Below are 21,271 nucleotides of genomic sequence, written 5' to 3'. Positions count from 1 at the left end.
GGGGGGGCTCTCCTGGGTTCGGTAAAGATGTTTAAGCCAAAAAGGAAGAGGCGCCGATCCAAAGAATGTCTGCGTAAAATGTTTTTTTCTTTCCATTTTATTAACGACACAAGAGGTAAATAAAGGGGGGGGGGGGGGGGTGTCATTCTCTCTGATTAATTTGTAAATATTCATTCATGGTTCAAAGTGCGTTTTTAAAATCAACCTACAACTTTTCAATTCAAGTATTTTGCGCCAAATCTGACCCGGATCCAGCTCCAGCTCCGAACCTGCGTCCTGCTCCTGCACGTGAAAGGTGCTGCGCACGATGAAAGCACTCGGTGGTTCAAAGGCAAAAAGAGCACATGCTTTTGGTTAACTCTCACTTTCTCTCGCGCACATTTTGGCCACCGTGTCCGCGTGCGTCGCGGCGGAGCTCCCAAAGTTCCCGCGCCCAGCTCGAGCCTCTCACCTGGCGGCTTTCAGCGCTCCTTCCGGTCCGGATCAGCCCGTCCTGCAGCCTGTTGCAGCCCAGATAAATCCGCTTTGAACCGGGACATGTTGGCGCGGCTCGTGTCCGTGGCGCGTGGCGCAGCGGCTCCCCGGGCACAGCTGCACACAGCTGGAGACAAGCCAGCCTTTTGTAGAGCAACCTCGCTGTTTTTCTGCCTTTATTCTTAAAGTGCGTGAGAAAGAAGCGGCGCGCGAGTCCGAGCGGCTCCTGGACTGAGCGGATCAGACGCAATGAGGCGCTGAGGCTCGACTCCACTTTCACCTGAAGGCAGCTGAAGCCACGCGCTCTGCGAGCCAGGAGGGGGGAGCCTTTAGAAGAAGTCATTTTAGAGATCGTCCCCCCCCCCCCCCTGGCTTTAATTATAATATTACAACCTGACGAGACAGCTGCATAAATCTGAGCAAAATGTGAAGTTTTCCAAAAAATGCATCCCCATCCCTCCAAAATATAGATTTTCCACCACTATAGTTATTTTAAATGTGTCCAGTTATGAATTATTTGTTGCTGTAGATGCAGGGTTATTCAACTGGTGGCCCCCGGGACCAAATCAGGCCCACGTGTGAACTCAGTTTATTTTTAAATAAAACTGGATTTTAAACATAAAACAATGACAATAACTGCTGGATGTCCGGCCCCTGAGCTCTTGGCTTAAACTGTGGCACCCTGAGCAATTTAGATGAAAAGTCCTGGCTCCAGAGTGTCCTCTTTAACAAAACAATTAAAGTTATACAAACAATTAAAGATGCTCATTACTAAACAGAAAAAAAAACAACTATTTATCTTGAACTATATCAAGTGCGGTTTGAAAGCTACCCCAGGAGTTTTCCACGTTTTGATAGCTACCATATATTTGCTGTATAAGTAACAGTTTTTTGCATAATTAGCATGCCCTGCGACTTTTACGCCGAAGTGACATATTTATGTTTTTTCCCCCATATTTATAAATTAGTTTTTGTTTGAGATATGACCGTTTTCATTCATTCTGATTGAAAAATATTGAACACTACCATTTTCAGCCACTAGATGGCTCTCGAGTAGTAAGGCATGCCATTGTATCATGTAATAGGGAAACGTGTCTATTAATATCAGCTTGCCATACTAAGCCACGTCGTGCGCGGAGCAAGTGAATCAGCTTCATTTTGCTGCACAGCCCTGGTGAAATGCAGCTGATTTAACCGTCAAAGTGCATTCATTAAGCAAAAGTTAGACTGAGACACACCTTTACTATACTTTCGAGCAAACAAACAATTGTTTTTAAATGTTAATTTTGTTAAATTCTTGTTAAAGTCCTCCCGTGCACGTTCCCGCGGCCGCCATTTGGCAGCCAATCAATTTTTGGCACAACACCGGCTCACATTTCCAGGTTGTCAGCGGTGACATAATAGATGCGACGTATTTATGGATTTTTTCCACTTTAGACGTATTTGGACTGATGTGACTTATAGGGCGGTGCGACGTGTACGGTGGACAATACGGTAATTCTGAAATGCGGGTCTGCACTCAATGTAAACAAAGCTGAATCTGTAGAAACAACTTGTGTTTTTTGTTTAACTCGCATCAGGCCGGCTGTAGTCTGTGCAGGTAAACAAATATCGTAAGTTTACCTGTTTTCAGTCACTTCGGCTGTTTTGGTAAACAAACACGCGGTTGGCATCTGGTCACACATTTTGCCAACAAGTGTTTATTTTCAGGACACATAAGAAAAATAAAGTACAAATGTGTTTCTTACTACGATTTGTTTTTGTCCGCTGGTCATTCTTCGAAGGATCACCTGTCATGTCAAACATGCGCTGAGAAGAGATTGTTCTGTTGCTTAATGGGGATTTGTTGTGGCGGCCATCTTGAATTAGAGTCACTCAAAATATCAGTTTCCAGATATATATTCAACGATTATGTACTAAAACTTTTACTGATTCATGAGATATTGTGCTAACAGACGGACAGTGTTGAAAAATATGGCACGGTGTGAAGCGTTCAGAGAATGTGTTGGGGATGACTCTCAACGACTACCACCTCAAATTAGCCGAGTTGTATAGAATTAGTTGGCTGTGGCGGCCATCTTGAATGGAGATGACTCCAAAAGTCAAACGCTTGTAGATGTGGATCCGATGGGAGCTCCATTAGAATCCATCCAGTGTTTCGTGAGATATTTTGCTAACGATACAAACAAACAGATTCCAGCAGCAGGCCTTGTAAGGTCACTGCCACAAATCAAAAATCGCCCCGACGTGTTAACCGGCTTTACGGCTCGGTTTTACTCGGTTCCTCTAACGTTTCCTGTGAGGACAAGGTGAAGGATGGCGAGCAGCCGGCTCCTCTCCCTCTCCTCTGGCAGCTCGCCTGACATGAGCCTCTTTCTCTAATTCACTCAGCAACAAGGGGAAAGCACAGCGCAGGGCTACCGAAGCGCTCGTTTAATTCCCTTTTATTGACTGGACACAAAGACGCTCTGTAAAATGTTTGCTCGCGACACATTTTGGTCTGAATTCATCTTCAGGTACTCTCGTTTTTTTTTTTATTCTTTGAGGTCCAAAAGCATAAGATTTCCCAGAGACTGTCTAAATCTGCAGCCGATAAAATACTAAAAACTCCAACACGATGTGCAAATAAAAGAAATGCACATCACCTAGCTGTTAATTCAAGATGGCCGCCCCAGCCATATCTTGTCTTAACACTTGAGGTGCAGGTTGAGGATGACTCTGAGCTACTTGAGCTTTACCTCATTACCTGTACGTTAGAATAAGTTTTAGCCATTTTTTTGTTTTTCCAAATAGCTGTGGTGGCCATCTTGAATTGGATTGACACCATCAGATGCAGATTTACCAACAAACAGACAGTGTTGACTCCAAGAGTTTTAATGTGTTGTCATCATTGTATGTTCCCATACAATGGGGACATTGGCTCTCTGCATTTAACCAATCCACCACTAGGTGGAGCAGTGAGCAGCTATTGAAGGTGCCCGGGGAGCAATTGGGGATAAGGTGTCCTGCTCAGAGACACCATGACAATGACCGGGGATCGAACCTAGGACCTTTGGGTCCCGAGTCGGCTGCCCTGCCTCTACACAAAGATGCTGCACATTTCATCTTGCATTGCACTCAAAGTATGTTTTGAGACTTTTAGCTACTACCACACCAAATTTTAGCTGAAAATCTGTGAACATGATTGACTGACAGCCATGTTTATATCGGCTAATGCTGATTAGCTGTGGCAGGGGGAACATAGCTAGTCAGTGTATCGTGGCTGACACTTCCCCCAGAGCGACGATAAACACATCCGTCCTTTGGAATTGACTCCAGTTTGTCTTGGTCGGCTCTTGCCACCGAAAACGTCAATCACTGCCGAGACCTGTGCCGTTAGTCTATGCAAACGCTGGCAGTGCCGTACATGTTGACAAGCAGTTTCACTACAGCGGTTCAAACAACAAGACTCAAAATTCACCTGGTTTTAAAGGTTTGTATGGGTTTGCCTATACAAAATAAGCTACGAGTCAAAAAATGAAATGCCAATGTGAGATCTGCTGAACTTAACCCAAAATCTGTGGTTTTAGGGGCTTGAGTCAGTCAAACTCTATAAGACAAGGAGGCCATAATTAAAAACTTGGGTCAAACCAAAGTCCAGGTTCAATCAACACGTTACCTCAAGTCAGATAACCGACGTATTTTCTTGGATGCAGGTTCGTTCGATGTTCTCTACCTAGGCCTGTCACGATAACAAATTTTGCAGGGCGATTAATTGTCTCAGAAATTATTGTGATAAATGATAATGTTTAAATGTGACAATAATTAAAAATTATTGTCACATTTAAGAAGAAATGTTGGTTAATTTATTTTTTGTGTAGTACTTTTTTTTTTTTTTTTTTTACCACTGTATGGCAGTAGAAGACTGTTTGAACCGAAGGATGGATAGTGAGGGAGTGAGCAGCGTGTCTCTAAGAAAAATGGGAGGGAGGTCCCTTGATGTGGCATGGGCTGCGTCTCTTTCCTTTTATTCATTCTCAAAATGGCGGATGCTCTGTGTGGTTTGAGCTGTTTAGCATTTTTCACGCAAAGCTTTTAATAAAAAAAAAAAAATCAGTCAACAAGTTCTCCGATTCTTTTTGCAGAGAAAAACAACTTTTCACACGAAGGCACGAGTTTCAACTCTGAATTTTTGAGCTTCGACAAGACGGAGTTTTATTCCCGAGGTCGGCCTGTTAGCTTAGCTCGTAGCTTAGCTTCTCAGCTTAGCTGCTTTTAACCGTCCAAAAATGTGATTTTGGACGGTTAAAACAGATTTTACAGAGAAATGGAGGGACCAGTGACGAGGACTGGAACTGAGTCTTTTGTCATCCAGTGACTCCAGTAGAAAGTCAATTAATCATGCGATTAATTGATTTATTGTTTATCGTGACAGGTCTATCTCTATCGCTCTTTCCCCATCAAAATCAAAGATTACCAAAACATTCAAACAGAGTGTCGGCAAAGGTCACAGGAAAAGTTTACAAGACAGTGGTGAGACCAGCGCAGTTGTATGGTCTGGAGACGGAGACATGGACAAAAAGACAGGAGACGGAACTGGAAGCGACAGAAATGAAGATGTTGAGGTTCTTGACAAGGACGGATAAGGTGAGGAATGAGATCATCAGAGGTACAGCACAGGTTGAACAACTGGGACATAAAGTTACAGACCAGGCTGAGATGGTTAGGACATGTCCAGAGGAGGGACAGTAGTTTGGACATGTCCAGAGGAGGGACAGTAGTTGGAGTGAGGACAGAGTGAGATGGAGGAGGATGACTCGCTGTGGTGAGCCCTGAAGAGGAAAAAGCTGAAAGAAGATTTTTCTTGGCTTCAAAGTTGATCAGATGTCATCATAGTCCACACTATATAAAGTATGCCAGGTTTTTAGGCAAAAAGAGAGCCAATAAAAATATATATATTTAAAAAAGATCATCTTGAGGGCCAAATACAAACTTAAGACGGGCCAGATTTGGCCCTCAGGCCTTCAGTTCGACACATGATGTGCATAAATCTAATGATGTTGTTTTAAACGACTAACTTTAAATGGGTTGTTCAGCCAGAACTGCTGCGTTAACAGAACAACTGAAAATGGAAACAAAACAAGAAAAGTTTGTTTCTAACTGGCTACAATAATCAAGAGTCGGTTGTGAAACAAACGTTTGGTTTTCCATTTTTATCATTCTCACGTGCAACTCCATCAAAGCCTTCAAATGACTTAAAAACTTTTCAGAACTTAAAACAAGTCATTACTTTTTGTTTGTGATCAAATGCGTTAAGATCGTTTTCTTGTTTGAAGTTACGTTTGCATCAATGCGGTAAAAATAAATAAATTACATTGTGATTTGGAACGATTTTATTTTTATTGTGTGTGCTTGAAGCTACTGAATAATGGATCTTTAGAGGAGATCAAATTATATTTTAAATATTTTTTGATGCAGAAACAGCCGAAGCAGCTGGATTCATCTCAATTTAATAGATCACACATTTTAACTAAAGAAGTTACATTCCTGTGAAAACGCTGTGACGACTTATTGCTGAACGGGTTTTGCTGCTGAAAAAGTTTCATCGCTGAACTGTTAATGAGAGCCGAGTTTGAACAGCTGATGTTTGCTGGAAGCAGGAAAAAAAAAAGCAGAAATCTGCAGAAAACAACAGGAAATGGAAAACTGAAGAGAGCAGAAATGTATCAGAAAAGAGCAGAATAAGCTGAAAAAAAAAATAGATGAAATTATCAGAAAGAAGCACAAAAGGAAGAAATTGACAAAATATCAGAAAAAGGCAAAAAAAACAACTGAAAAACATTTTTCAAAAAGTAAATGAAATTGCTGAATTTAGCAGAAAAAAATTGAAAGGAGTACTAAAAGTTGAAAATAGGGAAAGAAGCTGAAGGAAGCTGAAATTAGCACAAAGAAGCTAAAAAAAAGGGTGAACCAAAACAAAAGCTGAAATTATCAAAAAGTTTTAAACAGCTAAAAAGTTTGAAGGACCTGAAAAGAGTTCCATTAATTTACAATGAGAAAAACATGGCTGACAAAAGGTAAATATTTCAAAAAGTAAAAAATGCACAAATACCAAATGTTACAGCAGGAATGAGCTAAACAAGCCGAAAGTTTTGATACACGAATTGTTGAAATAGCACAAACAATGTGGAATGAGTTGCGTGACAAAAAAATCACAAAAGAAAAAAGGATCCCGATAATAAGAATGAACGAGATAAATTGCATTTCCTAAGAAAAATGCAGTGAATGCTTATTGCAGAAGAACTTGCTGAAAAACTGCTGAAATTAGCTTAAAAAAAACATGCAGAAACATAGCCGGAAATGAAGAACAAGCATAAATGAGCAGGAGAAGGCAGAAAGAATACAAAAGTTGACATTAGTGAAAAAATTGTGGAATTAGCTAAAAAAAAAAGAAGCTAATGTTAGCATAAAAACAGCTAAATAGTAGCTGAAATAACAGAAACTAGCATAAATAAGCTGAAAGGAGCTTAACAAGCTGAAATTAGCAGAAATTTAGTTGGGCTAAAAGAAGCAGAAATTACCAAGAAAATCTTTAATTTACCAGAAATCAACTGGAATTAGCTAAAATATGCTAAAAAGCTAGCAGAAAAAGAACAAGCTTAAATTAGCTGAAGAAAGCATAAATTACATGTTTCCCAGTTAGGCTGAAAGAAGCAGAAATGAGCATAAAAAGTGGAAATTATCTGAAAAAAGTTAAAAATAGCAACAAAAAAAATCTGCTGAAAAGTAGCTAAAAATGTAGAAAGAAGCTTAAATTGTTAGAAGGAAGGGGAGAGAACACATTTTTGCTTGATTATGCTGAAAAAAGTTGAAATGAGTGCAAGAAAAGTGGAACTAGCTGAAAGAGCAAAAATTGGCATAAACAGCTAAAGAGTAGCTGAAATAACTGAAACTAGCAAAAATAAGCTGAAAGCATAACAAGCTGAAATTAGCAGAAATAATTTAATTACGCTAAAAGTAGCAGAAATTACCATGAAAATCTTGAATTTATCTGTAAACAGCTGGAATTAGCTAAAATATGCTAAAAAACCTAAAAAAGGTAGAACAAGCTTAAATTAGCAGAAGAAAAAACAAACAAAATGTTTGCCCAATTATGCTGAAAGAAGCAGAAATCAGCACAAAAAAAAGTAAAATTATCTGAAATAAACTGAAATTAGCAAAAAAAAAAAAAAAAAAAAAACAGTTGAAAAGTAGATAAACAAAGGTAGAAAGAAGCTTTAATTGTTAGAAGGAAGTGAAGAGAGCACATTTTTGCTGAATCAGGCTGACAAAAGTTTAAATGAGTGCCACAAATGTGGAATTAGCTGAAAAAGCTCAAACATAAAACAGCTAAATAGTAGGCGAAACAGCAGAAAAAGCTGAAACATGCAGAAATAAGCTGAAAGGAGCATAAACAAGCTGAAATTAGCAGAAAGAAGAAACAAAAATATTGTAGTTAGCAGAAATTTCCTGAAACCAGCTAGAAAACAGCTGGAAGAAGCTGGAAGTACCTGAAAAAAGATTAAATTTGCACATGGAAGCTGAAAGAAGCTGAAGCAGAACAAAGTGAAAGGAGCAGTAAAAGGTTGTAAACACATCTAAAGATTTGAAGGACGTAAAATGAGCTCAGTTCATTTTCTTTGAGGAAAAACGGCAGAAAAGTCTAAATGTTTCAAAAAAGCTAAAGTTGCACCAAAACCAAAAGTCATAGCAGGATTGTCCTGAACGTTTTGATTTACGATTTGTTGAAATAGATTGAAAACTGCGGGACGAGAATCGCACCAAGAATCTCAGAGACGTAAAATAGATCACAATAGTGTGAATTTTTCCACAAACATTCAGACAATAATTAAAATTAAGCAGCAGGTGACTGTTGTAACGACTGTAAAGAGACGCAAAAACAAATTTAAGTCTTCAACATCTAAAATCTCTCCTACTTCACGGTGAGACAGTCTGAGGATGCCACTGAAGAGCAGAACCCCCCAGAAAGACTGATTTAGGTCATCCGTGCCACCTTTGTGCACGTTCTGCTCTGGTTGGACTTTAAGTCAAAGGTTTATCGTGCTCCTGTCACTCCGCTCCAATCTGACGCTCATCCAATCCTGCACCGTGTCCTAAAGCCCCGGCCCGGCTCGCCTAAATTGAAATATCATAAGTTATAAAACAATACCTGAGAAGAATTACATGGAGGTCTAATCCAAAAAGGGCATGATTGAAAAGGGATTAGTGTGTGGGGGTGGGGGTGCACTTTGCTCACCGACTGAGCCGCCTGCCTCGGGTTGATTGTGCATCGCTGCCGGCCCGCTCAGATTTACGTGCCGCAGCGAACGATTTGGGATTTACTTTCTTAGCAGGCGCCATCCAGATCTGTCCTCGTTGTGCGGCGTGTGTGTCCGCCGTGAAGTCACGCCTCGGCGCTTTCAGCTGCATTTCTAAGAGCCGGCGGCTTCCTTTGGCTGAGGTTTCCAACAGACGGGGCAAGAATGAATATTGTTTCTCTTTTAAACTAGAGAAATTACATGTCCTGTGAAAATTCAGTGCAAATGCTTATTACTGAAGAATTTAAGGAAAAACTGCTGAAATTAGCTAAAAACTTGCTGAATTGTAGCTGAAATGGAAGAACAGGCCTAAAATAGCAGAAGAAAACAGGACACATATTTGCTGAATTAGGTTTAAATAAGCAGAAATAAACACACAAATGTGGAATTAGCTAAAAAAGCTAAATTTAGCAAAAAAACAACAACAGCTAAATAGTAGCTGAAACAACTGAAACTAGCAGAAAAATGCTGAAAACAGCATAACAAGCCAAAATTAAACAAAATAAGCAGACATTACTACAAAAAGTTGAATTTATCTGTAAACAGCTAAAATTAGCTAAACAGTGCTTTAAAAAAAATCAGCTGAAAATGTAGAACACATTTAAATTAGCATAAGAAAGCCGTAAGGACATGTTTCATGAAAGAAAAAAAATATATAATATGGAAAGAGAAAAATATGGAATAAGCTGAAAAAGCTACAATCAGTATAGAACAGCTAAATAGTAGCTGAAATAACTGAAACTAGCAGAAAAATGCTGAAAACAGCATAACAAGCCAAAATTAGACGAAATAAGCAGACATTACTACAAAAAGTTGAATTTATCTGAAAACAGCTAAGATTAGCTAAACAGTGCTTTAAAAAAATCAGCTGAAAATGTAGAACAAGTTTAAATTAGCATAAGAAAGCTGTAAGGACATGTTTACTGAAAGAAGCAGAAATCTGCACAAAAAGTTGAAATTATCTGGAAAAGCTGAAATTAGCACACACACACACAGCTGGAAAGTAGCTAAAATAGCAGAAAGAAACTTGTTACCAGAAGGAAGTGAAGAAAGCACATTTTTGCTGCATTGGGCTGAAAAAAGTTGAAATGAGTGCAAAAAAAGTGAAATAAGATGAAAAAGCTAAAATTAGCATTAAACAGCTGAAATAGCAGAAAAAGCTGAAAGGAACATGACGAGCTGAAATTAGCAGAAAAAAGTTAGAAGAAAAACAAAAGTGTTGTAGTTAGCAGAAAGAAGCTGAAAGAAGCACAAAATAGCTGAAAATACAGCTGAAAATAGCTGAAAGTAGCTAAAAAAAGTTTTAATTTGCACAAGGAAGCTGAAAGAAGCTGAAGCAGAACAAAACATGAAAGGAGCAGTTAAAGGTTGTCAACACATCTAAAGATTTGAAGGAGGTAAAATGAGCTCAGTTCATTTTCTATGAGGAAAAAAGTGTCAGAAAAGGCTAAATATTTCAAAAAGCTAAAGTTGCACCAAAACCAACAGTCACAGCAGGATTGTCCTGAAAGAGTTTTGATTTACGATTTATTGAAATAGTTTGAAAACTGCGGGATGAGAATCGTGCTGAAAAGAAAAGATGATCACAGTAGAGCGCACGCTTCATGAACGTTCGTGCTTTCGTTACTGTCGAGGAACAGACCGGCGCTGGGGCGGAGCTATTTTGGGGTTTATCCACATGGGTCAGTTCTTGTTCCTAATGATAATGATGACAAACAGTCTGTCCTGCTGTTCCTCTAAATTAGCTTTTGTCAATAATATATTCCTAATTCGTCTTCGCAGGATATGCTGACAGAAGTATTGGTTCCTGGAACTGAATCTGATCAGCTAATTCTGGAGTTAATTATGAATGAGAGGCTACGATTAGATCCTGCCTGACACCAGAGTCCAGACGGTTTCACTGGCAAATTCTGAGGAAATGCATGATTTTTCTAGTTTTTATATGGTTTGATGATATAATAATCCACGCCAAACACCCCCTGGAGAGAGTTCATGCATGCGCTAATCTGATCACAGGAAGCAGGAATGTTGAAGGGATTGAAACGAGCGTCCAGGAAAGCTTCCAATCCCGTCCGGTCGGTGGAGTTTAGTTTCAGCAGAACTCGTCTGCTGTTTTTAACATGCCAGGCGTGGGCAGCAAAATCACCACCGTTTAATGGTATTAAAACATTTTAATTCAGCGCAGTTTGCTGTTCAAATGTAACATTTTATTTGCCATTAGGGACGTGGTGTTTTCAGATTGTTAAAGTTTAGCAGCGCTCCTTGGTTTCATTCACATCGACCGTCTAACGAAGCTCCCAGGCTGTAATGTTCACAAGTCGAGTCCATTTTAGAACCAAGTCATTTCAAACCACAATGAATTAAAGTCGTTTTTCATCGTTTGACTTCCGTTACAAAAATCATCTGAACCCATTTCTAAAGGGGCTTGAACATGTGAGATCTGTCACCTACAATGTTCCTGATAAAGAGGACGTTCTTCTTCTTGTAGACGCTCTTCATCCGTCCATCATCGTCCACTTGTTCCAGAGTCAGGTCTTTGGGGCAGCAGCTTGAGCAGGGACGCCCAGACATCTCTTTCCACATCGACGTCTTCCAGCTCTTCTGCTCTGAGGCATTCTGAGACCAGCCAAGAGACATAGTGTCTCCAGTGGATGTCTGCCTAGGGAGGCTACCAAGGTCCATCCTCATCAGATGTCTGAACCACCTCACCTGGCTCCTCTGGATGTGGAGGAGCAGCAGCTCTACTCAGAGTGTCCCCTGGACAACTGAACGTCTCACCGTGTCTCTAAGGGAGAGTCCAGCTACCCTGAGGAGAAAACTCATGTTGACCACCTCTATCTATCTCAATCTTTCTGTCACTACCCAGAGTTTGTGACCACAGTGTAGGAATGTAGACCGGCTGATGGGGGTGTTTGAAGCAGGGGAGCAGGGGTCTGGGGGTCCTCCCCCAGAAAATTTTGAATAAAGTAGATGTGGTTTCTTGCATTTTGGTGTATTTTAACAGGTTGTTAAATGTCTATGTTTACCTAAATTTATAAACACTCCGCTTCTGTCAAGCATCCTACCTAGAAGTCGTAAGTGGCTGTTGTGTTTAAAATGAGTGTTTATGTACGGTAATTATTTTCAGTTTACATATCCACTACATAAGTTTTATTTGTTCAAGGCGGTCATATTTGGTCATAACTTTATTATTCGTAAGCCTGAGAGTTACTGGATCCAAGCAAAAACAGTTACCCTGTCAAAATAAGGGCGTTCCCAGATCCTGTCCCGGCAGGATCCGGCTCAGGTTAGGCCCTGCTGGTGCTCATGTCCAGTCATCACTGTGCGAGAGGCGGGGGACACCATGGACAGGTCTCCAGTCCATTAGAGGGACACAGAGACAACCATTCACCCTCTCACTCACCTAGGGACAATTTACCAATCAGCCTAACATGCATGTTTTTAGTCGGTGAGAGGAAACCGGAGTACCCGGAGAAAACCCACACATGCACGGAGAGAACATGCAAACTCCACCCAGAAGAGTCTCCGGCCAGGATTTGATCCGGCGACCTTCTCCCTGAGTGGCAACAACTCTACCAACTGATCCACCGTGCCGCCCACATTTCAACATGTTGGTTTAGTCTCCACCTCCCTGCCTGGGCGCGGAACGTTTTGTTGACGGTGACAAACCGTCATCGTCAGTCTTACATTCATCTCTGCCTTTCGAGACGTTTGGGGGAACTGGATCTTATTTTATTGTTCTTAGGGAAACGGGGAAGTGAGGTCAGTCTGTGACATTTACGTGCACAACTTTTTCCTATCAGAATAAAGTAAATCAATATAGTTTCCACTCAAATTAAGTTCTTTACTCGCAGTGGCTCAATAACTTCTCAGAGTCCCAGCGTAGACAAAAGAACAGAAAGATTTGCAGGCAGAACAAAGGGAGGCGTCCAGAGAATAGAAATGTCAAACGCAGCCTCCGTCGAGCGGAGAATCACACTCCCGTATGCACGGCCACTCTCCGCTGGTGGATTCTAAACTAATTGTGATCCGTTCCTGCCTGAAATCGTTTGGAAACCATTAGAAACAAGTGTTGAAACTTGAAATGAGATTATTCGTGTTGCATCACACAGCAATCTACCAGACAATCAATAGAGTATGTGCTTAATCGAACTGATTTCAGCGCTCGTTGTTCACTGGACGGCTGCTGAACAGGACTGGGAGGCTCCTTGGACAAGAACAGCAGCAACAAAGCTCTTAGATTTTCATTTTACCTGTTGGAGGGGGGAAATGTTGCTGCATTTATGTCAAATATCTGCAGATGACCAGTTCGGAAGTGTTGCTAGAATAACTAACCGAGTTCATTAAAGTCGTTATGAATTAGAACATATTAAAAAGCATTTAGTTGAGGAAGATTATTACATTTAAAAGTAGATATAAATTGTGAATTATCCTCCTCCACCATAACGCTCAGCACTGGCACCCCTCAGGGCTGTGTGTTGAGCCCCCTCTTGTTCACTCCGCTCACGTATGACTACAATATGACAGCCTGGATGGGTAGGTGCGCAAAGTTTGCAGACGATACATCGCTGGTAGGATGCATCAGAAACAACGATGAGTCCACCTACAGGTAAGAGGTGGAAGAACCTTCACATCAATGTGAAGACGAAGGAGATGGTTGTGGACTTGACAGAAAAAAAAAAACACACACCTACCCTGCACCATGAACATAAGAGGATCTGTGCTGGAAGTGGTCTCCAGCTACAAGTTCTTGAGTGTGCACACTCTACTTCTTCAGGCGGCTGAGGCGAGCTGGTCTGGGAAGCTCAGTCCTCACCTCCTTCTACAGGTGTGCAGTGGAGAGCATCCTGTGCTCCAGCATCAACGTGTGGCATGGAGGCTGCACAGCTGCAGAAAGAAAAGCTTTGCAGAAAGTGGTGAAGGCTGCACAGAAGTCTGTTGGAGTCAGTCTCCCCAACATCACAGACATCTACACCTCCAGATGCAGGAAGAGAACCACCTGCATCATGAAGGACCACACTCACCCAGCACACACACTTTTTGCCCCGCTCCCCTCAGGAAGGAGGTTGAGGAGCATTAAGTGTAGAACCACTAGACTGAGGAACAGCTTCTACCCTGAAGCTGTTAGACTCATGAATCTCTAACCAGGAAAATCACTGTAATGACACTTTAATTGGTGATTTGACACTTTATCCATGCTGCTGATTTCGTACCCATACGCTGCATATTCGTACCCATCTGCTCACAGTAGACTCATGTTCAGGCTGCTGTTTATTACTCCGTATATTATTATTGTTTAGCGTATATCTTAGATCCCTGTATACCATTTCTTTATAATACTTTATATTTTTGATATTTTTGCGTGTAGCTACCTTGAGTTCACAATTTTGTTCCACCTCATGTACCACATGTGATGCGAATGACAATAAAGAACCTTGAAAATTATGGCTAGTTTATAGAGATGGAAAGCTCCTTCCAGCTGTCACGTTAAAATATCTCGTTCAATTAACCAAATCTGCTGCTCAAAGCGTCTCGGAGTCGGTGTTCACGCGGTCTCCTGGCGTTACTCGAAGGTTCACTCGACGTGTCCTTGCTCCGACCTGAGAGTAACACTACACTCCACGAGAGAGTCGGCAACGCTTTGACAGAAATAGCCGCGTATCGTCTGCTCAGCATCACTATTACGATCACTGCTGTTCCAAGTGGCCGGGAAACCGAGACGTTTGTGCAAAAGTTGCCAACGTTGTCAATCTTACTTTGGAATACAGTTTTAGAACGGAGCTTTTCATTACGAATCCCTGAGAGAAGAGAACGTTAACTGTTGCTGCATTCTTTAAATGAACCGACATCATCGAGGGTTGAACAAAATCCAGAGATCTTGTGCGATTGGTTAGCACTCAGTGTGTTTGTTAGGATGACTCTCAGCTACTACCACAACAGATTTTAGCTCCGTTTCTTTAACTGGAACTGAGTTATGGCTACTTCTTGTGTCGGTGATTAGCCAACAAATCATTGATCAAAACGTTCAGCTCGTTCAGGAGAAGGGCGCTCTGACTTTTGGTGCAACTTTAGCTTTTTGAAATATTTAGCTTTTTCCTCAAAGAAAATGAACTGAGCTAATTTTACCTCCTTCAAATCTTTAGATGTGTTTACATTTTACTGCTCCTTTCACATTTTGCTTTGTTTCAGCTTCTTTCAGCTTTTTTGTGATCGTTTCAGATCCTTTCTGAAAACTACAACATTTTTGTGCTTCTTCCAACTTGTTTGTGCTAATTTCAACTTAAGCTCCTTTTAGCTCATTACACAAGTTTCAGCTTTTTCTGCAGCTACTTTCAACTTAAGCTCCTTTTAGCTCATTACACAAGTTTCAGCTTTTTCTGCAGCTACTCTTTAGCCGTTATGCTAATTTTAGCTTTTTCAGCTAAATACAAAGTTTGCACTCATTTCAACTTTTTTTCAGCTTAATTCAGCAAAATTGTGCTCTCTCCACGTCTATCTCGTAATTTAAACTTTTCTGCCTGATTTTTTTTAGCTACTTTTCAGCTGGTTTTTTTTTTGTGGCTAATTAATGTTTGTTCTTTTCAGATAATTTCCATTCTTTTCAGATAATTATGTTAATTTCTGCTTCTTTCAGCCTAATTGGGCAAACGCGTTTCTTCTGCTAATTTAAGCTTGTTCTACGTTTTCAGCTAACTTTTTAGCTGTTTTCAGATAAATTCTAACATTTTTTGTGGTAATTTCTGTTATTTTATTTTTATAGGGGAGTGGTGGCGCAGAGGTTAGAGAAGACGGGCCTGTGATCGGAAAGTCACAGGTTCAACTCCTGTTACGTTCAACATCAAAATGTGGGTGGAAAAGGTGAAACACCCACATCTGCCTCCACCCTCATTCGCCTGACTCTGGGCCCCTGAGCAAGGCCCTTTAACCCCACAATCTGCTCCCTAAACAGGTCTCTCTAGAAATTGAGTTCTTGTGACTCAGTGAGACGAACTGGATAAATAAAGTTGAAAAAAATCAGCCTAATTAATTTCTTTCTACTATTTTCAGCTCCTTTCAGTTTCTGCTAGTTTCAGTTATTTCAGCTACTATTTAGCTATTTTGTGCTATTTTTTTCCAGGGTTTTCAACCAATTCCACTTTTTATGGTCATTTTTCTTTCCATTATTTCCTTCAGGTAGTTTGAGCTTCTTTCTGCCTTTTCAGCTTTTTTGTTTTTTTTGCCAGTTTCATAATTTCTGCTTATTAAATCCCAATTCAGCAAACGTGTTCTTCTGGTCATTTCAGTTGTGCATGGAGTTCAACCATGGACGAGCTGGGTGGACAGATGGGGACAATCTAGAGGACAAAGGGTTGGACGTTTCAATCTGTAGCGTGGACTGGGTTTAAACCTCCAAAGGAGACGTCCAGTTTATTAATTTGGACAAGATGGACCCCAGAGAGCGTCCCGTCGCAGGACGGCTGATTTGGACCAAACCAGTTTCTTAGTTCACAAAAAGCTAAAATCAGCCGAAATAAAAGATTTTCGGCCAGTCGTGTTTGAACGTGACAAATCTGAGCGGTCTCTTTAAAATGTGGCACTGAACCTGATCCAGATCTGAGGTTTGTCCACCTCAGTCTGAACGTGTGCACCGATCCATTACAAACATTTAAACTATAGGACTCCAAAATAATAAAAAAATAGATTTGAGCAATAAGATGTGCAGTGTGAATGTTTGGGCTAATATTTTACTAACACACATCATTTGAGACGTTTTAGGACAGCGGTGTATTTTATTTTTCACATTTTGAATAATTTTCTGAAGAACCTTGACCACAGGCGAACACATTTTGAAGCTGAAACAATAAACGCAACATTTGCTCCGTTATCCTGAGCTCTGGGAGTTGTACGTTTCAAAGTGAGGCTCTGCGGAAAAGCTATGAACTGTCAATATCTTACCTGTTGTAGACTCTTTGTGTCTTTGAGCTAAAAACTGTCACAGTTCTTAAACTCTTTTATAAACCTTTACATTAAAATTTAACAGATGACGTGAGATGTGTGCTTAATTCTGATCTACTGCAGGTAAGATGTTTATTGTTAAACATTTCCACATGACCTCTCTTTAAGATGTCTGAACTATCCCTTTATTAGTGTCACTATGACTGAGCATCAGAGGTCCAGTCAGGGATGGAGAAAGTCTTGGACTCAGTCTTCTGCTCTCCTATATTGTAGTCCACATGGACGCACACGTGTCTGGCGCTTTGCTCTGAGGGGTACATGCTAACGCTTCCGGTGATGGGCGTGTCCTGCACCACTTCCGCCGGATCATCCAGGTACAGCACCGCCTGCTTCCAGTGGGTCTCCGGTTTGAACGGGGACGTGGACAGCACGAGCGGATTATCCGGGCAGGGGAAAGTGACCGTGAAGTACACACAGAAAGCGTTCACGGTGGCCGAGCCGAAGGAGGTGCACCTGAACGCACCCCCCACGGAGCGCAGCTCCTCCACCGTCACAGAGCTCAGGTCCAGCTCCGCGAACCGCGCCGGGTGGGAGAGCACGTCCTGCCCGGCCACCGTACTCACGGTGATGTCCGAGTTCTTGATGCACTTCAGGGCGAAGTCGGCCATGCAGGACATGTCCACTCCGTACTGGTCCTGGACGGTGTACCAGAAGCACAGGCGGTCCTCCACCACCGGGTCGCTGACCGGGGCGATGTAGAGCTCGGCTCTGCTCGGCAGGATGAGGCCTCCGGGCTTCAGCCACCGGTCCCGCGCGTGCAGCACCGAGTTGAGCATGGACTCGTGCAGGAGAGCGTAACCCATCCACTCGCTTACTATCACGTCCACCTGCTCCGGCAGGTCCACGGCCTCCACCGTGCCTCGGATGACCTCCACCCGGTCCTCCACCTTGTTTTGTTTCACTATCTTCTCCGCCTGCTCGGCTATCGAGCACGCCTCCACGGCGAACACCTTCCTCGCGCCGGCTTGAGCACAAAAGATGCTCAAAACGCCGGTTCCCGCTCCGACGTCCAGAACGACTTTCCCCCGAATCAGCTCGCTGTTTTTAAAAATGGCCGTCCGGTACGCGTTGGTTCGGACGTGGTCCGCTATCATTTCTTCGTGTATCGACACATCAGAGTAGCTGTCAAAATAAACTCTGTCCTGCCGGCTTTTGTCTAATTTTCTCTTTTTTCCAGCACGCGACATGTTGCCTCTCTCGACCGAGCGTTGTTAACGGTACTTCCGTGTTAACGAATCTGGGATTTGTAGTTCTCCACTTTGCTTGATGAAAGCGAGCTGCTATCAAGTAAACTACAACTCCCACACTCGTATAAGATTTTCGTGTTTAGTTGCATTCACAGTCCTGTGGAAAATAGGACACTTGATTGCTGACAGAAAATGTAGCTAGGAAAAAGGGATTAAAAAACTTTGTTTTGTTTAATGCTATGGACAGAACTTTATTTAGAAGTTAATAGTATTTTTTTAATCTTTAACTGTTTCTTGTATATTTCAATTCTGATGAATGTTTTCATTTAAAAAATGTATTTTCCCAAGAGGCTGATTGTTCTTTTTTAAATCGAAACATTTTTCTTCTTCTTTCGGCTGCTCCCTTCTTCAGGGGTCGCCACAGCGAACTAACTTGAATGAAATCTGGCAATTGTTTTTATGCCGGATGCCCTTCCTGACACAATTGCAGACCACCGAGCTACCACAGCCCTCTGTGTGGAGCAGAGAGCTGCCATCTAGGGCGCCTGGGGGAACAGATGATGGGGGTTAAAAACTTTGCTCAAGGGTCCAGACAGGGGCAAATGAGGGTGGAGCCAGGTGTTTCACCTTTTCCACCCACAAGGAAGGACCCCACCCACCCAGCACACACACTTTTTGCCCCACTCCCCTCAGGAAGGAGGTTAAGGAGCATTAAGTGTAGAACCACTAGACTGAGGAACAGCTTCTACCCTGAGGCTGTTAGACTCATGAATCTCTAACTAGAATAATCACTGTGAAAAACCATATCATGTTGCTGCTGATCTGTTTCATGTTGCTGCTGATCTGTTTCAATGTTGATGTGTTCATGCGTGCACATCTGCTCACAGACTCATGTTCATGTTTGTGGTGATGTTCAATGTTTTATGTTATGAGTGCTTAGTGTATATTTAGTTGATGTTTTTCTTAGTTCATATCTTAGATGTTATTACTGTTTTTCTTATACATTTTATTGTTGGATGTAACTGGGACCCTGTGTACATAATTTCGCTCCACCACATGTACCACATGAGGTGCGAATGACAATAAAGAAACTCTGACTCTGACTCTGACACATACCGATATCATCGGTCCAGGGCATTGAATCAACAACCTTCTGATCACAGGCCCACCATCTCTAACCTCTGCACCACCACTCCCCCATTTTTTAAAAATCTAAATGAAGCCCTAAAAAGGCTCTGAAATATTAAAATATCACTTTTAATCTGTTTAACAATGTTTGTTTTTTTATCCGTTCACAAAAGCTCAAGTTTTGGGAAGCAAAATGTGACAAAATACGACTCAAAACTCAACAAAAAAAAAGTATTTTTAATGGAAATGTCTGACAAGTGTTAACAATTGTAAAGTATTAAATAATCTGTAACTGTAAAACTTGTATATTTAAGGGCCAAAGTTATTCAGGAGAACTTTATTTTATTTTGAATTAAATTCAATAATTCATATGGTTTTTAAAATACATTTTAATGTACAGAGAACAAATGTACAGTGCAATTTATCTTTAATTAAAAAAACAGTATTTTTACAATACAACAACTATAGGTGGGAAACAACATGGATAGTTTAAATAAAAGTTTCTTAACCATAAATAGGTAGTTTAAATGTCTAAACCAAACGAACCCATAATTTAAATACATACATTTATAATGAGCCTGTTTTAGCTGCTTTTACGTTCTGGTATTTAATCTTCACTCGTTCTTTGTGTCTGTTTTTAAAAACATGGCACAGACATTTTAGAAAAATGGTGAAATCACACCACAGGAAACAAAACCAAAATATGAAGTTTTATTTAAAAGAATTTATTTAGAATAAAATTTAAGCGCCAGCATCACAGGCAGCTAAATTATGGAGAGACATTCCTGATGCGTCTTCTCGTCATTTTGTGAATTTTGGGATAAAACCCACACGATGAAATCAACTGGAGTGTTTCTGTGCCTGCAGGGCACACGGTGGTCATTATCATTTCTGAGCGTCTCCTCCATGTTTCCAGCAGGCCGAGCGCAGCTGCTCGTGGCGCCGCTCGGCCCCTGTGAGACCCTCTCATACAGTTTCAGAGATCTTTGGCCAGAGAAGCCGAACAAACAGGAAGGAGCTGCATCCCATTAGGTGGAGATGAAAACCAGCAGCAACAGGCAGCGGTGTTGGGAGGAGAAACAGAAAACTGGAATTCTAGCATTGAAACGCAAACGGGTGTTTGTGTTTCCATGCACGTTTAGATGCTACTTCGAAACGTATGAAACCACGAAAACCAAACAATGAGCGCCGAAGGACTTTGTTGAAATTTGTTGAAGAACCAAAAACTGATCTTTTTTATTTTTAAACAATTTGAATGTAAGTTCAAATGATCTGAGCACATGCCAAAAAGGACAAAACATGAGCTATAACAAGTAAAGTACAAGCTAAAACAATCATAACACAAGCTAAACTGATCAGAACACAAGCTAAAACAAATCATAACATATCAGGTCATTAGCTGAACCAATCATAACAAGCTAAAACAATCAGAATACAAGCTAAAATGAGCATAACATAAGCTAGCTAAAACAATCAGAACATTTGCTAAACCGATCGGAATATAAGCTAAAACAATCAGAACAAGCTAAAACAATCAGAATACAAGCTAAAATGAGCATAACATAAGCTAGCTAAAACGATCAGAACATTTGCTAAACCGATCGGAACATAAACTAACACAATCAGAACATAAGCTAAAACGATCAGAACATAAGCTAAAATGAGCATAACATAAGTTAACCAATCAGAACACAAGCTAAAACAATCAGAACAAACTATATTCAGACCACAAGCTAAACTGAGCATAAGAGTAACAAGCTAAAATAGGAAAACCAGCAGTGGAAAAACCATAGCTAAATGCTAAAGTTAGCAATACCAGGGTTCAAATCTACAATTTCCAAAACTGCAAACTGTTTTTTTTGCTGATCCAAACTATAGTTAAAATGAAAAATCAGCAAAATCAAAGCTAACATCACAAGTAAAAGATACAATTAGTTAAATTGTAGTTTAAAGCTAAAACTGGACCAAACCTCAGCTAAAATTTCAAAGGGGATTCTTTTTGTAAATAAAGTTAAACATTTTAAAAAGTATAATTAAAGTTTTAGCACAATATTCTTGATTAACATATGGATGGTTACAGTAGCAGAAAGTACGCTCATAGTTTATTGCAATAAATGAATAAAAAACTCGGAGGAAACTACAACCAGCTTT

At 40.9% G+C, this 21,271-nt stretch overlaps 1 protein-coding gene across 1 annotated transcript; it reads right to left on the bottom strand.

Moving 5' to 3' along the window:
• Positions 1-16,555: 16,555 nt before the first annotated feature.
• Positions 16,556-18,029, bottom strand: prmt6 (protein arginine methyltransferase 6). The gene has a single exon (XM_037693790.1). The coding sequence runs from the start codon at positions 17,990-17,992 to the stop codon at positions 16,943-16,945; it is 1,050 nt and encodes a 349-aa protein (XP_037549718.1). The 5' UTR covers positions 17,993-18,029; the 3' UTR covers positions 16,556-16,942.
• Positions 18,030-21,271: the final 3,242 nt, after the last annotated feature.

This window comes from Nematolebias whitei, chromosome 20 (genome assembly GCF_014905685.2).
Source record: "Nematolebias whitei isolate Nwh7 chromosome 20, NemWhi1, whole genome shotgun sequence".
In the NCBI taxonomy this organism is placed as follows: Eukaryota; Metazoa; Chordata; class Actinopteri; order Cyprinodontiformes; family Rivulidae; genus Nematolebias; species Nematolebias whitei.
This window is presented reverse-complemented; position numbering and strand designations above follow the sequence as displayed.